Here is a 21,766-nt window from a genome sequence, read left to right as displayed (position 1 = left end):
TTTGTCTGATTTGTCACTTTGAAAAGCAAAAATAAGACTTTGAGACGTCACTCGGTTCGGGTTAGCATGTCGGCTAGCTGTCACGCCTCTTGGTTAGTTTACATTCTCCGAAGCCGGGGGGCTGGGGAATGACAAAAGCCTGACTAACTACGGCGGCATAATATAGCGTTCGGGAGATGCGACAGTAAAGGTGAAGTTGACAGTTTTGACCATTTTAGAGTAATTTTGCCATGTCGTAGTGAATAAATGCGTTTATATTATTTCTAGGGCTGTCAAAATTATCACGTTAATGGAAGGTAATTATTTTTTTTAATTAATCACGTTAAAATATTTGACGCAATTAACGCACATGCCCCGCTCAGACAGATTTAAATGACAGTACAGTGAAATGCCCACTTGTTAAATGTGTTTTATGGAGTTTTGCCGGCCTCTGCTGGCGCTTGGGTGCGACTGATTTTATAGGCTTCAGCACCCATGAGCATTGTGTAAGTAATTATTGACATCAACAATGACGGGCTACTAGTTTATTTTTTGATTGAAAATTTTACAAATTTTCTTAAAACGAAAATATCAAGAGGGGTTTTAATATAAAATTTCTATAACTTGTTCTAACATTTATCGTTTAAGAACTACAAATCTTTCTATCCATGGATCGCTCTAAGAGAATGTTAATAATGTTAATCCCATCTTGTTGATTTGTTGTTATAATAAACAAATACAGTCCTTATGTACTGTATGTTGAATGTATATATCCATCTTGTCTTATCTTTCCATTTCAACAATAATTTACAGAAAAATAGGGCATATTTTATAGATGGTTTGAATTGCGATTAATGGCGATTAATTACGATTAATTAATTTTTAAGCTGTAATTAACTCGATTAAAATTTTTAATCATTAATAATAATAATCATTAATTTTAATCATCATTATTAACATTCTGTTAAAGCGATCCATGGATAGAAAGACTTGTAGTTCTTAAAAGATAAATGTTAGTACAAGTTATAGAAATTTTATATTAAAACCCCTCTTCACGTTTTCGTTTTAATAAAATTTGTAAAATTTTCAATCAAAAAATAAACTAGTAGCCCGCCATTGTTGATGTCAATAATTACTTACACAATGCTCATGGGTACTGAAACCTATAAAATCAGTCGCACCCAAGCGCCAGCAGAGGGCGCCAAAACTCCGAAAAACACAAGTACACATTTTGTCATGTTCTGCTCCTGGTCAGATTTTGTGTTGTTGCAGAGCCAGCTGTGGGGCGTTCCCGACGTCGCACCTGCAGCTAATCACTGCTCATCAACAACAGTATAAAGACGTAGGCGATCCACTGGAAGGACGCCGAGATATTTCCCTTGCTGGTCGCCATTAACACGTACTGCTTTCGAGTCGCTTTGTAATTGCCTTCGAGTTTGTCGGACGTCTTAGTTTTGTGATCCTCTACCTTGTGCAGGTATTGAGTGTATTTTTGTTTGTCTTTTTGGCTCTCTGCCCTCCGCTAGGTTTTCGCGTGTTTGATCCCCGTTGACCTATTTGTCACGGACCCCTTTTGTTATTCCCTTTTACCGCGATCGCGTGTGTTTTTGTTTTGTATTTAATAAATCCTTGCACGCTTCCCTCAGTCCTTTTGTGTCTGTTGTGAGTCCAACCTTGTTTCCGCGTTCGCGGACCCTGACACATTTTACTGTGCTGTTATTTCAATCTGTTTGAGTGGGGCATTTGTGCGTTAATTGTGTCAAACATTTTAACGTGATTAATTGAAAAAATTAATTACCGCCCGTTAACACGATAATTTTGACAGCCCTAATATTCACATAAAATAATTGCTAACTGCACTTTTTTTTCTGCTTTTAACCAAGAATCAAGACTGTTTTACGCCCGTAGCTATAAAGAATTTGGGGATTTAGGCATTTATCCGAAAGAATTTTCAATGACCATAGCTCTTTGTCTGTGATTCCACTCGGTCAGCTTTGATGGCCTCGCCAACAATGCAGTCCCCCTATTACCGGCCCCGCGACCCGTGTTCCGTCTATACATTATGAAGTCTATGGTCTGTATCATTTTTTTTCAAGGGTGTGAAGGGGGTTTGAATGCTTGTATTTCAACACTAAAGGTTTGCATTTTGTGAATCAACCTAGATGTAACTAATGTTCTTCCCCACGCGTAATCCCCGAGTTCCCTTCCGATACAAAGATTTACGACGGTGAGGACGCGTTGTTCCCGAAGCGCCCCCTTTGCAGCAATGCGGGCTATGCGGCTGCCACGCTAACGGCGGCGGTGGTAGTTGGAGGACTGACAGCGAGGAGACGACGCCAAGGCCGAATGCCCAAATGTCAACGTTCCAAGACTCACTGTCCGTTTATAGCCACCAGACTTGAAAGGAAACAAGACGGGATCAACTTCTGAATTTCTCGCTCGACGCTGCTCAAAATTACATTGGCATTTATAGTATTCGCTTTACATAACATTTATGAATGTATAGATGTCATTGCTTTTCAGATCATATGGACTTAGAAGTGGAGTGGTTTTCCAGATGATGGCACAAAGCTGCTAACTAGTCACGCTACAGGTCACGGTTACTGTCATTCATGGACTATAAAGCGCATCCGACTATAAGCCAAACCTACCAAATTTCACAAGAAAACAGTATTCATTCACATAAACGTAGCACTGCGTTAATCATGAGTAGACGTCCAATCCATTTGAACTGGGAGCCTCCTCAAATGGATTGGATGGTTAGCACCGTCTATGTCAGCCAATGAGTTAACAGGGAAAATGCAAACATATCCTCTATAGTACAAGAATTTAACTTTATCCTTAAAACATAGCCAGCACTATTGATTGTCATCGGTGATTCTCAAGGCTGCATATGCTGTTTTTTATTGGCATGCTAAGCAGGCAACATTTACTCACACTAGCTTAACCATTCCCGAAGTTGTCAAATAACAAAAACAGTAATGTGGAAAGACATTTCCAGGGAAGCTATGCTACATTTGCAGTTAGGAGTGAGAGAAAACGTGACTTTGCATTACTTCTGAAGAACGTAGAGGAGCGCAAAAATAGATTTAAGAAGGGATTGCAACGGCAACACCACTACTGCTGCAAGTTTTGTTGCAGCCCGGGAGATAATAAAGGGTGGAAAACAGATGGTGAGTACATGAATGAGACATTCATCAACATATCAGAATACAGTGCCCTCCATAATTATTGGCACCCCTGAAGAAGATGTGTTTTTTAGCTTCTAATAATTTTTTAAAAATTCAAATAATATAGGACCTTAATGGAAAAAAGAGAAAAATCCAACCTTCCATACAAGTGCATTCATTCAGTGGGGAAAAAATCCCACATAAAGAAAAAATTATTTGACATCAAATAATGTGTGACACAATTATTAGCACCCCTGGTGTTAATACTTTGTACAACCCCCTTTTGCCAACAAAACAAGGTCTGGGGACTGAGATCTGCCAATAATTATGAAGGGCACTGTACTTGTTTGCAGACTTCAAAAACAAAACTGAGATAAAACAGAAAATCAAAGACATGCCTAGATAAGGGGTAATGCACGTTCCGTTTTGTTATGTTTTGAAACCTCAAAATAAAAATGACATAAAAAAAAAATCTGATTTCTTTATTGCATTTCTTTAATTTCATAAAAGCAATGAATCAATTCATTATTTGTAATGAAGTTAAACTTGAGGTGGCATCATACAACAGAGTAGTCACGTTGGATGCACTGCAGGGAAAATAAACATTAAATCATGAAGGCTTATTATGTATTTTTAGCCGACTCATTTTGATAATAGGCTAATATAGCTAATAGACTTTGACTTTTCGGGTTTTTGTAAAGGGCTATAGAAATAAATTGGATTTGTTTTGATTTGATTTAAACTTGTACTGAACATTCTGTAACTAGTGATGTGGGTGACGATTGTTTAGATGAACACAGTCATTAAATGACAAAAACTTACTCTTGTAATCTCTCTCTCTACTCTGAACTCCTATAATGTTTCTTATGATTGTCCTCATGTATGCAGGCTCCTGTCTATACTGTGGCATGAAAAAGTATCTGAACCTTTTGGAATTTCTCACATTTCTGCATAAAATCACCATCAAATGTGATCAGATTTTTGTGAAAATCACACAGATGAAAAAACTGCTATAACTAAAACCATCCAAACATGTATAGGTTTTCATATTTGGGAATTAGCGCGACGAAAATCTAAAGGTGTTGAAATCCACCTCCACCTTTAAATGATGCTAAAAAGCATTCTGATCAGTAAATACAACAACTCCAACATACTTAGGTTATAAATTCTTTTCGAGGGAAGTATTTCTTTTTATTTATTTTTTCTCTTTTTTTCTGTGTGTGTGTGTGTATACAGAGTTTGTTATTGTCCATTAATATGTTTTTGAATGAGAACACCGTAAAATATGACAACTCACCCTTCTACTCATCTGATAATTTTTTTCTTAATTGTCTTGATGTACGCAGGCTCCTGACTATAAGCTTTTGGTAGCTTCTTAAGGAAACCTGACTCACACATAATCTTGGCTCAGCACTATGATATGATGTACACTTTGTAAATATGAATGTGTGTGTGAATAAATTGAATTGAAAATTGAATTTTAATGAGGATAGCATGCAAACAATGACAGAAAGGGGGGGAAAAAAGTATGTGAACTCTCTTCCTAAACCAATTTTTACCAAACAATTTAAGTCTGGTGTCTGCCCAATCACTGATGAGTGGTGTAAAGCTGCCCTGCCCACTATAAAACACACACCTGGTAAGAATTATCTTGATGAGAAGCATTGTCTGATGTGCATCATGGCTCGGTCAAAAGAGCTGTCTGAAGACCTGGGAGCACGGATTGTTGATTTGTAGAAAGCTGGGAAAGGATACAAAACCATCTCTAAAAGTCTGGATGTCCATTAATCGACAGTCAGAACAGTTGTCTACAAATGAAGGGCGTTTTTACATTGTTGCTTCTCTCCCAAAGAGTGGCAGTCCACAAAAGATGACGCCAAGAGTTCAGCACAGAATACTCAGAGCGGTAAAAAAGAACCCTAGAGTGTCTGCAAAAGACTTACAGAAATCACTGGCATAGTCCAATTTCTCAACTATATGTAAAACTATGCCCAAGAATTGTGTTCATGGGAGGACTCCATGGAGGAAGCCACTACTGTCTAAAAAAAACATTGTTGCTCATATAATGTTCGCCAAAAGGCAATTGGATACTCCACTGAAGTTTTGCCAAAATATTTGGTGGACTGATAAAACCAAAGTTAAATTGTTTGGGAGTAAGACACAACGTCATGTGTGGAGGAAAAAATGGAACAGCTCACCAACATCAACCCCTCATCCCCACAATGAAGCATGGTGGAGGGAGCATCATGATTTGGGGCTGTTTTGCTACCTCAGGGCCTGGACAACTTGCAATCATTAATGGAAGAATGAATTCAAACGTTTTGCAGGAAAACCTGAGGCCGTCTGTCGGACAGTAGACAGTGAAAAGGATGGATGCTGCAACAAGACAATGATCCAAAACACAGAAGTAAATCAACTTCAGAATGGTTTCAGAAGAACAAAATACACGTTCTGGAGTGGCCAAGTCAAATTCCAGACTTGAACTTCATTGAGATGCTTTGGCATGACTTAAAGACGGCGATTCATGAACTACAGCAGTTTTCTCGAGAGGAATGGGCCAAAATTAGTCCTGATCGATGTGCCAGACTGATCTGCAGCTACAGGAAGTTTCTGGTTGCTGCCAAAGGGGGGGACACAAAATATTAAATGCGATGGTAAACTTACTTATTCTTCCCCCTTCTGTCATTGTTTGCATACTATCCACATTAAAATATGAAAACCTATAAATGTTTGGGTGGTTTAAGTCAAAGCATACACTGTTTTTTTTCATCTGTATGATTTTGACAAAGATCAGATCACATTTGATGGTGATTTTATGCAGAAATGTGAGAAATTCCAAAAGGTTCAGATGCTTTTTCATACCACTGTAAGCTTTGAGTTGCTTCCTAAGGAGACCTGACTCACACAAGGTCCTAGCATAGCATTAATATAAATATTAGAGCTGTCAAACGATTAAAAATTTTAATCGAGTTAATTACAGCTGAAAAATCAATTAACCGTAATTAATCACAATTCAAACCATCTACAAAATATGCCATATTTTTCTGTAAATTAGTGTTGGAATGGAAAGATGAGACACAAGACGGATATATACATTCAACATACAGTACATCAGTCCTGTATTTGTTTATTAAGACAATAAATCAACAAGATGGCATTAACATTATTAACATTCTCTTAAAGCGATACATGGATAGAAAGACTTGTAGTTGTTAAAAGATAAATGTTAGTACAAGTTATAGAAATTTTATATTAAAACTAGGGCTGTCAAAATTATCGCGTTAACGGGCGGTAATTAATTTTTTAAATTAATGACGTTAAAATATTTGACGCAGTTAACGTACATGTCCTGCTCAGACAGATTTAAATGACAGTAAAATGAAATGCCCACTTCTTAATTGTGTTTTATGGAGTTTTGCCGCCCTCTGCTGGCGCTTGGGTGCGACTGATTTTATAGGCTTCAGCACCCATGAGCAAAGTGTAAGTAATTATTGACATCAACAATGGCGGCCTACTAGTTTATTTTTTGATAGAAAATTTTACAAATTTTATTAAAACGAAAACATTAAGAGGGGTTTTAATATAAAATTTCTATAACTTGTACTAACATTTATATTTTAAGAACTACATTTCTTTCTATCCATGGATCGCTTTAACAGAATGTTAATAATGTTAATGCCATCTTGTTGATTTATTGTTATAATAAACAAATACAGTCCTTATGTACCGTATGTTGAATGTATATATCCATCATGTGTCTTATCTTTCCATTCCAACAATTTATTTTACAGAATATATATATAATTTACAGAAAAATATGGCATATTTTATAGATGGTTTGAATTGCGATTAATTACGATTAATTAATTTTTAAGCTGTAATTAACTCGATTAAAAATTTTTGATCGTTTGACAGCCCTAATTAAAACCCCTCCTAATGTTTTCGTTTGATTAAAATTTGTAAAAATTTTCAATCGAAAAATAAACTTGTAGCTCGCCATTGTTGATGTCAATAATTATACCATGCTCACTCATTGTGCTGAAGCCCATAAAATCATTTGGACCCAAACGCCAGCAGAGGGCGCCAAACGCCAAAAAACAAGTAACAAGCGGACATTACACTGCTGTCATTTTAATCTGTTTGAGCAGGGGCATGTGCGTTAATTGCGTCAAATATCTTAACGTGATCAATTAAAAAAATTAATTACCGCCCGTTAACGCGATAATTTTGACAGCCCTAATAAATATAGATGCGCGTGTGAATAATTTGAAATTGAATATAAAATGCTTGTAGGTAACAAGCAATTTTTCAGGATACACAACAAGTGTCACATAGGAATTCAACAAAATAATCAAGTACCCATTGGACGAGCTGTTTCTTTTAAATTGACTAAAAAATACAAAGTATTATAGTAGGATTTGTTTTACAGTATTGTAAATGCATTGTCCTACTAAACAATCACATAACTGGGTGATAACTGCGACCTTCGTATGAGGGGGTGTACGGGTGTGTGTATGTCCGCTCGTGAAACATGAACCCCACACAAATATAAACATACATTATAGAGCGCGACAAGTGTCTTTTTTTTATTGCAAATGTTTGTAATGTTACCATGTTTTATGGATACTGTATGTACCCTCAACCGACACCAGAGGAAGATGAGAAGGTGAGTAAGAATGGCAGCATGCAGGTACTATACACACACACATACACTCTTAGTATGCGTGCTATGGTCAGTTCACGCTGGCCAGCCCTTGAACGACACGCTTCGTGATGGTCGTCACCTGTCTCAAAGTGTTAACATGTACACACAAAGGCACGCGACACACTCAGTTGACCTACACCAAGACACAATGAAAGTCTGACAAAGTCTTTTTCAACCTCTATCGACTGTTTTGAACCTTTAAATGAATTTATATTGTGCTAATTGAAAAGCACAGTGAGGACCACTGTGAGCAACATCAGATGTAGCCACACACCAGTATCATGCCTGTACAAAGCCTTGGATGATGTCAAGCTGCATGGTCTATTAACCCTTTGACACCAAACGTTTCGGCAGCGACGCGTTTATGCATATCGTCTTTGAAGCTTCATCACGCTGTAATGACGTCACCCACGTGCCGCTGGTTGGTCTCACTTGAAAGTGCGGAAGTTGACGTCCACATCAGTTTTTATTTGAAGTCAATCGACCAAGATCAACCGGAGATAATGTGATTAGAGTTTTATAGTTTTATTGCACTCATAAATATGCATTAAAACGCTGCATGGACCATGTATCTATCTGCATATTTCCATCATTTCTTGTCCTTTTTCAAAACCGAAAGCAGCACAAGAGACTATATATCCCAAGAGCCGTTGTGATGTCAAGGAGGACGGACCGAATGTGATCATTTTGAATAAATTTCCGAGCGAGGCGCCAACTAATGAAAGGGAGGCATGCGAAGCAAGCAACAGCTGGTTGGTTTGAGCGAGCGACTTTGAAACGTGACCTGTTCAAGAAGAAGCTTTATTGAGTGCGCAAAAAAAAAAAAAAAAAACTTTATTGGGTCGCATGCCTGAAAAATTTGAATTGAACTGAACTACTTGTTAATATTTTTTAAAATACTTTTTTTTCAATGTTATATATATTTTTTCTTCACTATAATCTTGTCAATTTTTATGTAGATGTGTGTTTGAGAAGCTTGATTGCATGTACGTATATACTTTTGATAAGGTGATGGGTACAACACCTAACCTCACAAAGAGATATCCTCCAAACCCTTTTTGTGTTAGATGACATACTGTATATAATTTTTTTCTCACTATTTTGTACTGTATATAACCTGTTTCGACCATAGTATGTGTAAGGCCCAAAAACGCCTATGACGATACCTGCTGTTTGTGTTGAATTTTCAAACATAAAACTATTCAATCTAATTTTTTTCGATTGAATGTTTATCCTAACAAGTTGAATAAATATTATCAAGCTTCAAAATGGTTGGTCGAGCGTGTTTGGTTGGCAATGGGACATCAACATTACAAATTTTGAAAAAAGATTTTGGGATTTTTTTGTCTTTTTGAGTCCAAAATCTGGATTATAATTGGTCAGTGAAGAAAACAACAGTTTGGACATGACGTTCAAGGTGTCCTGAAAAAAGGGACCCAACTTGGCCATTGTAAACATTTTTTTTCTTTGAAACATAAAGGCAACATCAAATGCATGGAAATTCGGCCAAAATAGGCTTAGCTGTTAAAGGGTTAAAAGTGTGTACTTATATGTCTGTGCTGTCATCATTCAAAGGCATAGTTTTTGATTTGCCAGCTTTTTAGTATACTCACTTTGCAATGTGATCATGGATTTGCTTAACTGACAGCGTTGATGCATTCATTTTGATAGCAAGTAAGATATTGTCAATGGGAACTTTACGTCAGGAATACGCAGGCAGGCAGGTGGACCCAAATGCAGGGAAAGGAAGGCGAGGCAGTTGAATGGTGCAAAAATGATTTAATTAAATCCAACAAAAAAACAAAGTACAAAACAAAGGCTGAGGAGATCCCAAGAAAGCACAGGGGCAAACAAAATTTTCACGAACAAAAGACTGGTTTTCAAAAAAAAAAAAAAAAAACTTGGAACACGAGGGCTTGGATAGACATCGAGTTTGACACTGACATAGACACTGACGATGACGCAACAACGGGTGAAAAGAAACCAGGAGCTTATATACACACATGCAGACAAGGGGTAACGAGACAATGAGGAACAGCTGGGTAATAAAGGAGGAGGATGCACTAGGAGCAGGCATACCAGGTGAAGGCACACCAGGTAAAATCAATGGGTAATCACAGGGACAAGTCACACTAGGAAAAAAACAACACAAAACCTAACACTTTGACTTGTTGGGGCAGTGTTGTTTTCATCGACAACGTATTTGTCATGATTATTGTGAAAGAATTAGGGCTGTTAAAAGTATCGCGTTAACGGGTGGTAATTAATTTTTTAAATTAATCACATTAAAATATTTGACACAATTAACGCGCATGCCCCGTTCAGATTAAAATGACAGCAGTGTAATGTCCGCTTGTTACTTGTTTTTTGTTGTTTGGCGCCTTCTGCTGGCGCTTAGGTCCAAATGATTTTATGGGTTTGGGGAGTGAGCATGGTGTAATGACATCAACAATGGCAAGCTACTAGTTTATTTTTTTTGATTGAAAATTTTACAAATTTTAATCAAACGAAAACATTAAGAGGGGTTTTAATATAACATTTCTATAACTTGTACTAACATTTATCTTTTAAGAACTACAGGTTTTTCTATCCATGGATCGCTTTAATGTTAATAATGTTAATGCCATCTTGTTGATTTATTGTTATAATCAACAAATACAGTACTTATGTACAGTATGTTGAATGTATATATATCTGTCTTGTGTCTTATCTTTTCGTTCCAACAATAATTTACAGAAAAATATGGCATATTTTATAGATGGTTTGAATTGCGATTAATTACGAATTTTTAAGCTGTAATTAACTCAATTAAAAATTTTAATCGTTTGACAGCCTTAGAAAGAATATTTTATTCATGCTTATAAAACACATAACTGCTGTAAGATTATATTCATTTGTTAGACTGTAATCATCTGCTGTGCCCTCCATAATTATTGGCACCCCTGGTTAAGATGTGTTTTTTAGCTTCTAATATATATATATATTTTTAATTCAAATAATAGGGACCTTAATGGAAAAATCCAACCTTCAATACAAGTGCATTTATTCAGTGGGGAAAAAAATCCCACATGAAGAAATTTGGAAGCGAAACAGCCCCACAGCATCACTGACCCACCCCCATACTTCACAGTGGGTATGAGGTGCTTTTCAGCATGCGCATCTTTTGTGGCACGCCAGACCCACTTAGAGTGTTTGTTGCCAAAAAGCTCAATCTTGGTCTTGGTCGTGCATGCTGAAAAGCACCTCATACCCACTGTGAATTATGGGGGTGGGTCAGTGATGCTGTGGGGTTGTTTCGCTTCCAAAGGCCCTGGGAACCTTGTTAGGGTGCATGACATCATGAATGCTTTGAAATACCAGGACATTTTAAATCAAAATCTGTTGCTGGGTGAACTTATTTTTGCGCGTTTCTTCGGCGCGCCGCGCAGCCTGAACTGTTTCACCCGATCGGTAACGTTCGAGTATCGAAACGTCCGGAATTTCCACACGACGATGGATTTTTTTCAAACGGACCCAAAATTTTTTGAAAAATTCCAAAATGTATCTAGTCCGAAAATTTTTGACCAAATCACATTATTTGGGCATCAAAAATTCTGAGACGGTAGGGGGCATTAAAGTTGCATACAGAATTTGGAAAAAATGTACGGTTCCCCGGAAATTTGCCAAAACCTTTCCCATTCAATGGGAAATTTCCTATTCACTTCCAATGGAATTTCCAATAGAGTTTAATTTGCTTTGATGCCATTGACGGCCATGTATGTCAAATCTATTGATGCTAATGTACTTGGATTCCATTGACACCTATGTAACTCGATGCCATTGGCGGCCATGGACGTCCAAATTTCCTATTCATTTCTAATGGCATTTACTTTGTTTAATGCCATTGACGGCCATATTTTTCCATTCTATTGATGCCAATATACCGTAATTTCTGGACTATAAGGCGCACCTGACTATAAGCCACCAGCCACCAAATTTGACATGAAAACGGCATTTGTTCATCGATAAGCCGCACTGGACTATAAGCCGCAGTTGTCCTCATTGTATTATGGGATATTTACACCAAAAGATATTAACTGGTAAAACTTAATTTGACAAAGGCATTATAAGACAGTCATGAAACCAAATCAACCACCATGAAGCTTTAAAGCAATTGGCTGCAAAGCCTTATTGTTTCAAAAATCTTCATTTGGCCATCACTGCTCCCTTGGGGGAGACAGTAAACCTCTGCTGCCACCTGCTGTCAACACTGTTGTCATCCAACATTCCTCCTAGCATGCATTGCGGCACTACAGATGTAAATAATTATCAAAATTCATGTTCTGTGCTAATTATTTCTTTAGTTACTGTTCCAGTTGTTTCATAATTGCTAGCTATTGTATTTGGTAACATTTTCTTGGATAGTGGTGCCATAATACTGTCATAATTACATGACACTGTCATAAGCATTATTGAATGCTTATAATAGACGTCGGTTAGTGTCGTCCAGCAAATTATCTCACTTTTGAATGGACGTAAAAGATCTGAGCTGGACATAAATGGAGTTAGTGACATAATATGCCACATGACACTTATTGACATCTGTCATAAGCATTCAGTAATGCCCATGATAGTGTCATGTCATAATTATGACGTTCTTATGACAGTCTTATGATGCCGCTGTCAAATAAAGTTTTACCTATTAACCCAAATAAATCATCAAATGAGCCGCACTGGACTATAAGTCGCAGGATTCAAAATGAAGGGAAAAAAAGTATAGTCCGAAAATTAGGGTACTTGGATTTCACTGGCGCCTATGTAAGTCAATGCCAGTGACGGCCATGGACGTCCAAATTCTTCCCCATTCATTTTCAATGGCAAAAAAAACCAACAACAATGTCCCCAAATCAACAGTAAATGACCATATATCAATAGGACGTGTCCCCCAAACGTCCCCAATTCCATTGATGCTTATGGAGGGTGCTGCCATTGACGGCCATGGACGTCCAAATTTCTGCATCATTTCTAATGGCATTTAATTTGCTTAATGCCATTGACTGGCATGTTTGCCCATTTTATTGATAGCCCTGGGCAGGGATAAGATCTGTATAGCCACACAGCATAGACCCAGAGTAATTTCTCCAGAAATTGCAGTTTCTAGTTAATTGAAAATGTTGTACTGTTTTCCTGCTGAGTGTGTATTATCACCAATTTGGCGTTGTCCTTGTAGATGTTACAATATGTGCTTGTCTGTCAATGTTCCCAGGCACTACCTTTAGCTGCCCGGATAGTCACTCTGGACAATGTAAGTGAAGCCTCCAGCACCACAGTTAAAAACCTAGGAGTTTTATTCGTCCCTGACTTATCATTTAAAGCTCACATTAAACAAACCTGCAGAACGGCCTTCTTTCACCTGCGCAACATAGCCAAAATTAGAAATATTTTATCTAAAAGCGATGCAGAAAAATTAATTCACGCGTTCGTTACATCGAGATTGGATTACTGTAACTCCTTACTTGCAGCTTGTCCTAAAAGTTCCCTAAAAGGTCTTCAGCTTGTCCAAAATGCAGCAGCAAGACTTTTAACAGGAACCAATAGAAGAGAGCACATCACCCCTGTGCTCCAGGCCCTTCACTGGCTTCCAGTCGAGTTTAGAATTCAATTTAAAATCCTCCTTCTTACATTTAAGACCATTAATGGGTTGGGGCCATCTTATCTCTCCGATGCTCTGGTTCCATACCGCCCCAACAGAACACTCCGCTCTCAGAATGCAGGCCTACTGGTAGTTCCCAGGGCTTCTAAAAGTACTGTCGGAGCTAGAGCCTTTAGCCACCAAGCCCCTGTTTTATGGAATCAGCTTCCGGCTAATATTAAAGAAGCCGAGACAGTCAGCACATTTAAGATTAGATGAAAAACGTTCCTATTCGACAAAGCTTATGGTCAGGCTAGTTGAAGTCGGAGTAGACTCAAAGTTTAGTCTAAGCTGCACTAGAAGCTATAGACCCTACCCACGTGACGTCACAACTCCTTCCTCCTGACTGGTGCCGCCGATTTGTCCGTCAACACATCATGTTTACCTGTTACGGCTACGTACATTCCTCCTATTTACGACGTGTTTTTCTGCTCGTTAACATTAATAATCAAAATGGTGAAGGCGTGTGTGGCGGTCGGTTGCAATAACAGAGAAGATAGACGGAGAAGACGGAGAGACTTGAAGTTCTACCGGATTCCGAGAGACCCGGAGAGAAGAGAGCGAGATGGGCTGCTGCAATTCGACGAGAAAACTGGGCTCCAAACGATTACCACAGATTATGTAGTAGTCATTTTATATCTGGTAAGACGCATTTAATATATATTTAGAGGGTTTTGGGCTGACAACCACAATTAAGATCATTGCTAGGCTAATCGCCGACAACATACACGTATGTATGTAGTGAGAGTGCTATCGCTAAACCATATAAACATTAAAAGCCCTAACTCCATTGACAAACGACATGAAATACATTAGACTTGACAGTGGATGTTAGCAATAACAAAAGATTTTGAATTGAAAATTTCGTAACTCACCTTTCCAAGCACAAGATAGATTCCTGCCGAATTTTCGTGGACGAGGACCAGTTTCACCCAACCAGCAACAAAGTATTTATAAGCCTCCAAGCTCTTAAAGTTTTTCAAACTTTCGTGCTGCTTTTGTGTGGACAAGATAGTTGTACATATCAGGGTAGCTAGCAGATGTCAGGCAAATACGGCGGAGACAGCGGGTCGAAAAACATCGATTTAGGCATCAAATATGGATCTGGCGAATGGATAAACTGAAGCTTTTCCACATAACGCCTTTTATGCAACGCATCAAGTGAGTTTACGGCATCCGAAAGCACCGGGTCTTCCATGAAATGCATTCTAAATTGCTCGATCAATTGAGAGCATTGATAATACAGACACAAAATGACGGACAAGGGGGCGGAACCATACAGCGAGCATGTGATTTTGTGACGTCGGTGGGTAGGGTCTATAAAGCTGGGGGAAGCACAGCCGCTGAGTTCTATCTCCTTTTTCTCACTCTACCTACCACTTATCTTACTTTATTTCTATTTTCCAATGATAATATCTAGTTGCCTAGTCTCTTCATCACTAGTCACCCGGTGTCCCTTTTCCCCCCTCCCCTCTGGAGAGAGGCTATTTTTCAGCTGCAGCCTCCTAACTGTCCGGACCCCAAGCTGGATGGACGTCCTCGTTGCTAACCCCGTCTCATCTGGCTAGATGGACCTCTTCTTGTTCCTTTACTCCACCGCATTTTTTACGGACTAACTTCGCCTGCTAATTCCCATTAGCGGTCCTGGGACTTCCTGTCTATCCGTCCTGGGAGTGGATCTCTCCTGACTGTGGTACTCCCCAAGGTTTCTCATTTTTCTCCCGAAGACTCAGGAGTTTTTGGAGTTTTTCCTTGCCGACATGGAGGGTCTAAGGATGGGGTATACCCAAGACTTGAATTTATTTATTCATCTTTGTTTCTTCATTTGCTGTTTCTGATTGTGTATCATTTTGCCTCTGCAAAGCCCTTTGAGACAACATTGTTGTGATGCTGGGCTATACAAATCAAATAAAATTGAATTGAATTGAATCGAATCTCCAAAACCGTTGCAGCACAAACGAAACTTTTTACAGCATAACCCGGCAAAAATGATTGAACTTTTTTTTATAGAAATCGTGTTACATCATTCTAGGTTTTGTGTTCCGCTGTTAACTGTTTGCTTGCTACTATTTACACTAGAAGAAAAACTTGTTCATGTAGAATCATGATCAACATCATTATATGTCCTCCTAGAAGCGAAAATATTTGTTTTGAGGTTTTCGCTCACGCTCGGTTGAACATGTCGCTACTTGTCTCACTCTGTGATTAATTTATTTTAGGCTAATCGTCTACTAAAGACGAGTTTTAAAAATACTCTATTATTAAAACAGCCCTGGCTTTTTAGCTTTATGGATAATGTTCCTTTCAAATTTAGTCGGTAGCAATAACTTACAAGTAAAGAAGAATGCTAAGTGTTAGCTGGTGAGGTTCATTCAGGTAAAAAAACACGACTCCAAAGCATTCCAAAGTGTTGGTTGAGGCATGTCTACTGGAGAGCGGGATTAACTAAATGATGATTCACATTTGGAGGAATGAAGAAGGAGTGGAGGTGGTGAGATAAAAATAATGTGGATGATTGAAAAAATGTTTTTATCAAGAACACAAATATATTTTTTTCACAATTTTTACTTTACTATCGCGACTCTTTCCAGCGTGCATGGAGAAGCACATGTGTGAGCCATGTGTCATACAGTGGTATGAAAAAGTATCTGAACCTTTTGGAATTACTCACATTTCTCCATAAAATCACCATCAAATGTGATCTGATCTTTGTCAAAATCACACAGATGAAAAAACAGTGTTTGCTTGAATGAAAACCACTCAAACATTTATTGGTTTTCATATTTTAATGAGGATGGTATGCAAACAATGATAGAAGGGGGAAAAATAAGTAAGTGAACGATCACATTTGATATTTTGTGGCCCCCTTTTGGCAGCAATGACTACAACCAGACGCTTCCTGTAGCTGCAAATCAGTCTGGCACATCGATCGGGAATCTTGGCCCATTCTTCTCTACAAAACTGCTGTAGTTCAGTCAGATTCGAGGGCTGTCTGGCATTAATCGCTGTCTTTAGGTCATGCCACAGCATCTCAATAGGGTTCAAGTCTGGACTTTTAACTTGACCACTCTAGAACATGGATTTTGTTCTGATGAAACCATTCTGAAATTGATTTACTTCTGTGTTTTGGATCATTGTCTTGTCTGACAGACAGCCTCAAGTTTTCCTGCAAAACATCCTGATAAACTTTTGAATTCATTCTTCCATTAATGATTGCAAGTTGTCCAGGCCCTGAGGCAGCAAAACAGCCCCAAATCATGATGCACCCTCCACCATGCTTCACGGTGGGGATGAGGTGTTGATGTTGGTGAGCTGTTCCATTTTTCCTACACACATGACGTTGTGTATTACTCCCAAACAATTCAACATTGGTTTCATCAGTCCACAAAATATTTTGCCAAAACTTCAGGGGAGTGTCCAAGTGCCTTTTTGCGAACATTAAACGAGCAACAGTGTTTTTTTTTTAGACAGCAGGGGCTTCCTCTGTGGAGTCCTACCATGAACATCATTCTTGGCCATAGTTTTTCATATAGTTGATGTGTGCACAGAGATATTGGACTGTGCCAGTGATTTCTGTAAGTCTTTAGCAGACACTTTCAGGGTGCTTTTTTAGCTCTCTGGGTATTCTGCGCTGAACTCTTGGTGTCATCTCTGATACACAGCTACTCCTTGGGAGAGAAGCAACAGTGCCAAACTGTCTCCATTTGTAGACAACTTCTCCGACTGTCGATTGATGAACACCAGGACTTTTAGGGATGGTTTTGTATCCTTTATAGCAGTGGTCTCCAAACTATTCCAAATAGGGCCGCAGTGAGTGCAGGATTTCATTCCAACAAAAGAAGACCACACCTTTTCACCAATCTGGTGTTTTATAAGTGTAATCAGTTGATTGCAGTCAGGTGCTGCTTGTTTTAGTAGAAACCACATTGGTTAAAAGTTCTGTGCTTGATTGGTATGAACAAAAACCAGGACCCATAGTGGCCCTCTAGGACCGGTTTGGAGACCCCTGCTTTATAGCAATCAACAATCCTTGATCGCAGGTCTTCAGAAAGCTGTTTTGACCGAGCCATGATGCACATTAGACAATGCTTCTCATCAAGAAAATTCTTACCAGGTGTGTGTTTTATAGTGGGCAGGGCAGCTTTAAACTAATCATCAGTGATTGGGCACACACCTGACTTAAATTGTTTGGTAAAAATTGGTTTCAGTTGCTCTTTAAGTCTCCTTAGGGAGAGGGTTCACTTACTATTTTTTTTTTTACTTCTGTCATTGTTTGCATGCTATCTTCATTAAAATATGAAAACTATAAATGTTTGGGTGGTTTTAGTTAAAGCGGACACTGTTTTTACATCTGTGTGATTTTGACAAAGATAAGCTCACATTTGATAATGATTTTATGCAGAAATGTGAGAAATTCCAAAAGGTTCAGGTACTTTTTCATACCACTGTATATACATACCATAAAACCTGAGCTTTTTAAAATTCCCTTATTGTTCGGGACCTTTGGAATTTTTTCTGGTTTTGGCATATGTAGAAAAGCTTTATATCATACATATGTCTGTCTTTAGGATACCTACTTCAGATTTTGGCTCAACGTTTTTGGGTCAATTCCATGAAAGCATGATTTTTTTTAAGCTCTAACAAAAATATTTATATCGACAATTAAATTACGATAAACAGCTAATAATTCTAAAGTAAAAAAAAAAAAAAAAAAAAATCAAAGAATAATAAAGAAAAAAGAAATGGTAGTAAATTAATTAAAAATAGGAATTTTTGATTAATATAACTAGACATTTTTTGAAATATGGATTTATTTTTTATATTTTTCTTTGTATTTTTTCTTTCAAAAATATTTTTAAAGTTTAGGATTTTCTCCTTTTTAGCTGTATTTTTCAGTTTAATTTTCCATAATTAGAATAATTTACATACTCAGGTAGTTCTCTAATGCTTTTGAAAGAGATGAAATTATAGAAAATTCATTAAAAATACATTTTATACTTTAGAATAAAACCTTAAAATCAAAAACATTTAAAAAAAAAAAATACAAAAAAAAATTTTTTTTTAAAGAATTTTCAAGTTATTTATTTTTTGGGAAAACAATTTAATAACAATAATAATAATAATAATAATAATAAATTGCTTATTTTGTAATTATGTTTTAAAAATTATATATATATTTATGAAAAAATAAAGTTATATATTTACTTGTATCTCTTTTTAAAACATTTTTTTTAATTTTAACATGTTTTCATTTTTATTTGTATTTTTTCTTTAAAAAGTATTTTAAAAATTTTAGGATTTTCTCCTTTTTAGCTGTATTTTTCAGTATAATTTTTTCCATATTTAGAATTATTGACATTCTCAATCTTTGTCTAATGCTTTAGAACGAGAGGAAATTATAGAAAATTCATTAAAAATCCATTTTATGCTTTAAAATAAAACCTTAAAATTAAAAACATTTTTTAAAAGAAATTTTTAAAGGATTTTTATGTTATTTATTTATTTATTTTTTGGGAAAACAAGTTTTTAAAAAATGTTTTAAACATTATATATATGTATAAAAAAATAATGTTATATGTTTACTTGTATCTCTTTTTAAAACATATATTTTTCAATTTTAACATGTTTCCATTTTCAGCTCTGTTTTCCAATTAAATTTTCTATAGTTAGTATTTTTTATCTACTTATCTCCTCCTCCAATGCTTTACTAAGTATATGTGTTAATTCTTTGGCCGCCATTGACGTCGACGGACGTCCAATTCATTTGCAGAGGTAGCCAGCGAATGAACGAATGTTGCTACTTAACTTTCTTGCAGAAATTGCAGCTGAAAAAAAAAATCATTTTTAGAAATTCAAACTCAAGGTGGCACAGACTGACTTCCATATACAGTCAGTGTTTTCATCTGTGCGTGGGATGAGCGCCAACGAGCGTGATCCCCTTGTAAACAGAAGCGCCCCCTGCAGGCATTACTCCTCACTGCAAGTGCTCCTTCTTTTACCCGGAGCCTGGCTTCGCGGCGCCTCATTCACTAGAAGATGGCGGACTGCGCTACACTATTAGATGAGGAACTCTCGTCCTTCGTCTTCAATTACCTGACAGAGAACTCCGACAGCCAGGTAAGACCCGCGGATATTTTATACGAAGCCCCGGCAAACGTCTCCGTCTCGGCTCGCCTCCACCTCCGACTGCCACCGGTGCTCGGAGCGGCGTTAGGCCGGCTAGAGGGAGCCCTTCGCCGGCTTGTCAGCAGCATTTCCTCGGCGCGGTGCTCCGGGTTGTCTTGATATGCGACGTTCACGTGGAGGAGGATGTCATCATCCTCGGTTCGGATGGAATTCCAGGAGAATTCACGTGTGGTTATAACACCGCGGGAGGTGCGTGTGCGCGGATGCCGTGACCCCCCCCTCGGCTGCAGCTGGGGGAATGCGGAGCCGCACTTTGGAAACTTTTTGACGCATTCTTCACGGGGGAAGTTGACTGTCAGTGCAGCCCGGCGTGGACACGTGGTGACACTGACAACGCGTGCACTAAACCCGGGGAGGAACCGCGTGGACAGCGGGTTCCTCGGAAGGTGTTTTTAGCCTCACTTTTTTGAGTCACAACAACACGCTTGTTTTCATTCTTCCTTTTTGGATAAAGACGTCGCGTTTGTTTTTTAATGTGAAGCTGTTGCGTTGACGGTCCGAGGAGGAGTTGGGTCAACTCTCCCTGGTTGTGTAGAGACAATATTTTGCCTTTAAATGGAAGTTATAGCTGATTTTTGCATGGTGCGTAATAGTTTGCGTAACAGCTCGTGTTACAAAACGCAAGTCTATAGCGTTTTTTGTGTATGTTGCTTTCGCCTCTAATAAAAACCAAAATCACCTCAATCGGTGAGACGTTCAGGCACCTTGCATGCAAACGGCAACTTTTGCAAAGACGTGGCATACAAAACCATACGTTTATGGGATAGTGCGGTATGCCGATGTGTTCTGGAGGCTGTCCTCTACGCTTTGAATGTCACGTGTTGCTCTTGAACGCATCATAGTGGAGAATAGGAGAAGTCGATGTCAAAGTGTGTTTTTTCGGACGAGGTTTCGTTCATGAGTAGGATTGAGCGGCTAGGGATCAAGGCTTTAATCCTTCATCTTGCTCCTGGATGGATGCCGCGCTTTCCCAAACACGCACGACCTGGGATGCTTAAGACCCCTCCCCGCAACATCCCATCCCTCTTCAGGATGCACCTCAATCCACCCACCTTCCATGATATAAGCACTGCATCACTGCTGTGTGACATTGGTGTCTGCATCATGCATTCAAGCAGATTGGGACTTGAAGCAGGTTAAGTGTGTGTTCTATTTTTAACACGCTGCGTTAACCTTTACGTTGCGCTGCATTGTGACATTGCAACATTCAGCATTTCTTTTCGCACACCTGCACATATTATTTGATGTGGTGTGACCTTGCTTTTGATGGGCATGGCTGGTGACCATGTTGTTAGGGTGTTAGTTTGTCCTGTCCTGAAAAACAAGACCGACCAGTCCGTTTCTCAACTTACAAATAGGGTCAGGGACAGGATTTCGATACGATGATTTATCATAATACTTTCTATCGCGATGGGTTATCGATTATATGTCGATATCAATAGAGTTGTTTGGTAAAAAAACATTTTAAAATTATATCGGCATCGATTTTTCATTATCGGTCTTATGCATGTTGCCTTTAAAGTGAATTTAAAAGCCTTCTGCCTTTGTACAAGGGCTGGTCACAGCTTAGCACAGCAGTTATGCTTATTGACATAGTGGCGCAATACTGTACAGGCACTTTTTCCATGAGTTCAGTTGAAGTTTTTCTTATTTTTCACAGACTGCTTATTTGCAAAACCCCAAAGTTGTTACATTTATCATTATTATAGCATCCAGTGGGGCATCACAAAATAATTAGCCATAATATGACCACGACCACATGTTTCCAAAAGGAAGCTGCTTGGGATTTGTTATGTGAGTAGCCCATTGTATTCATTGTGCAAAAATTAAATGATCAATAAATGACTGAAAAAATAATGAATTACAAACTCATTACATATAAGTACTGCATCAACAGAAAGAAATAGTCACTAAGAAAAGTAATAAAATGCAAAAAACGGTTTTTCATTATCGGTTATATGCATGTTTTCTTCAAAATGAATGTAGAAGCCTCCTGTCTTTGTACAAGGGCTGGTCAAAGCTTAGCACAGCAGTTATGCTCATTGATATAGTGGT

At 38.1% G+C, this 21,766-nt stretch overlaps 1 protein-coding gene across 1 annotated transcript in view; it reads left to right on the top strand.

The window, feature by feature from the left end:
- Positions 1–19,525: 19,525 nt before the first annotated feature.
- ppargc1b (peroxisome proliferator-activated receptor gamma, coactivator 1 beta) overlaps positions 19,526–21,766 on the top strand; it is a 180,341-nt gene continuing 178,100 nt past the window's right edge. The window contains exon 1 of the mRNA XM_057851110.1: positions 19,526–19,642. Coding sequence (XP_057707093.1) covers positions 19,562–19,642 — 81 coding nt within the window. The 5' untranslated portion in view covers positions 19,526–19,561. The remainder of the gene's footprint in view (positions 19,643–21,766) is intronic.

The sequence above is a fragment of the Corythoichthys intestinalis genome, chromosome 11, assembly GCF_030265065.1.
Source record: "Corythoichthys intestinalis isolate RoL2023-P3 chromosome 11, ASM3026506v1, whole genome shotgun sequence".
Classification (NCBI taxonomy): domain Eukaryota; kingdom Metazoa; phylum Chordata; class Actinopteri; order Syngnathiformes; family Syngnathidae; genus Corythoichthys; species Corythoichthys intestinalis.
Note: the sequence above shows the minus strand (reverse complement) of the source record. Positions and strands in the feature narration are given on the sequence as shown.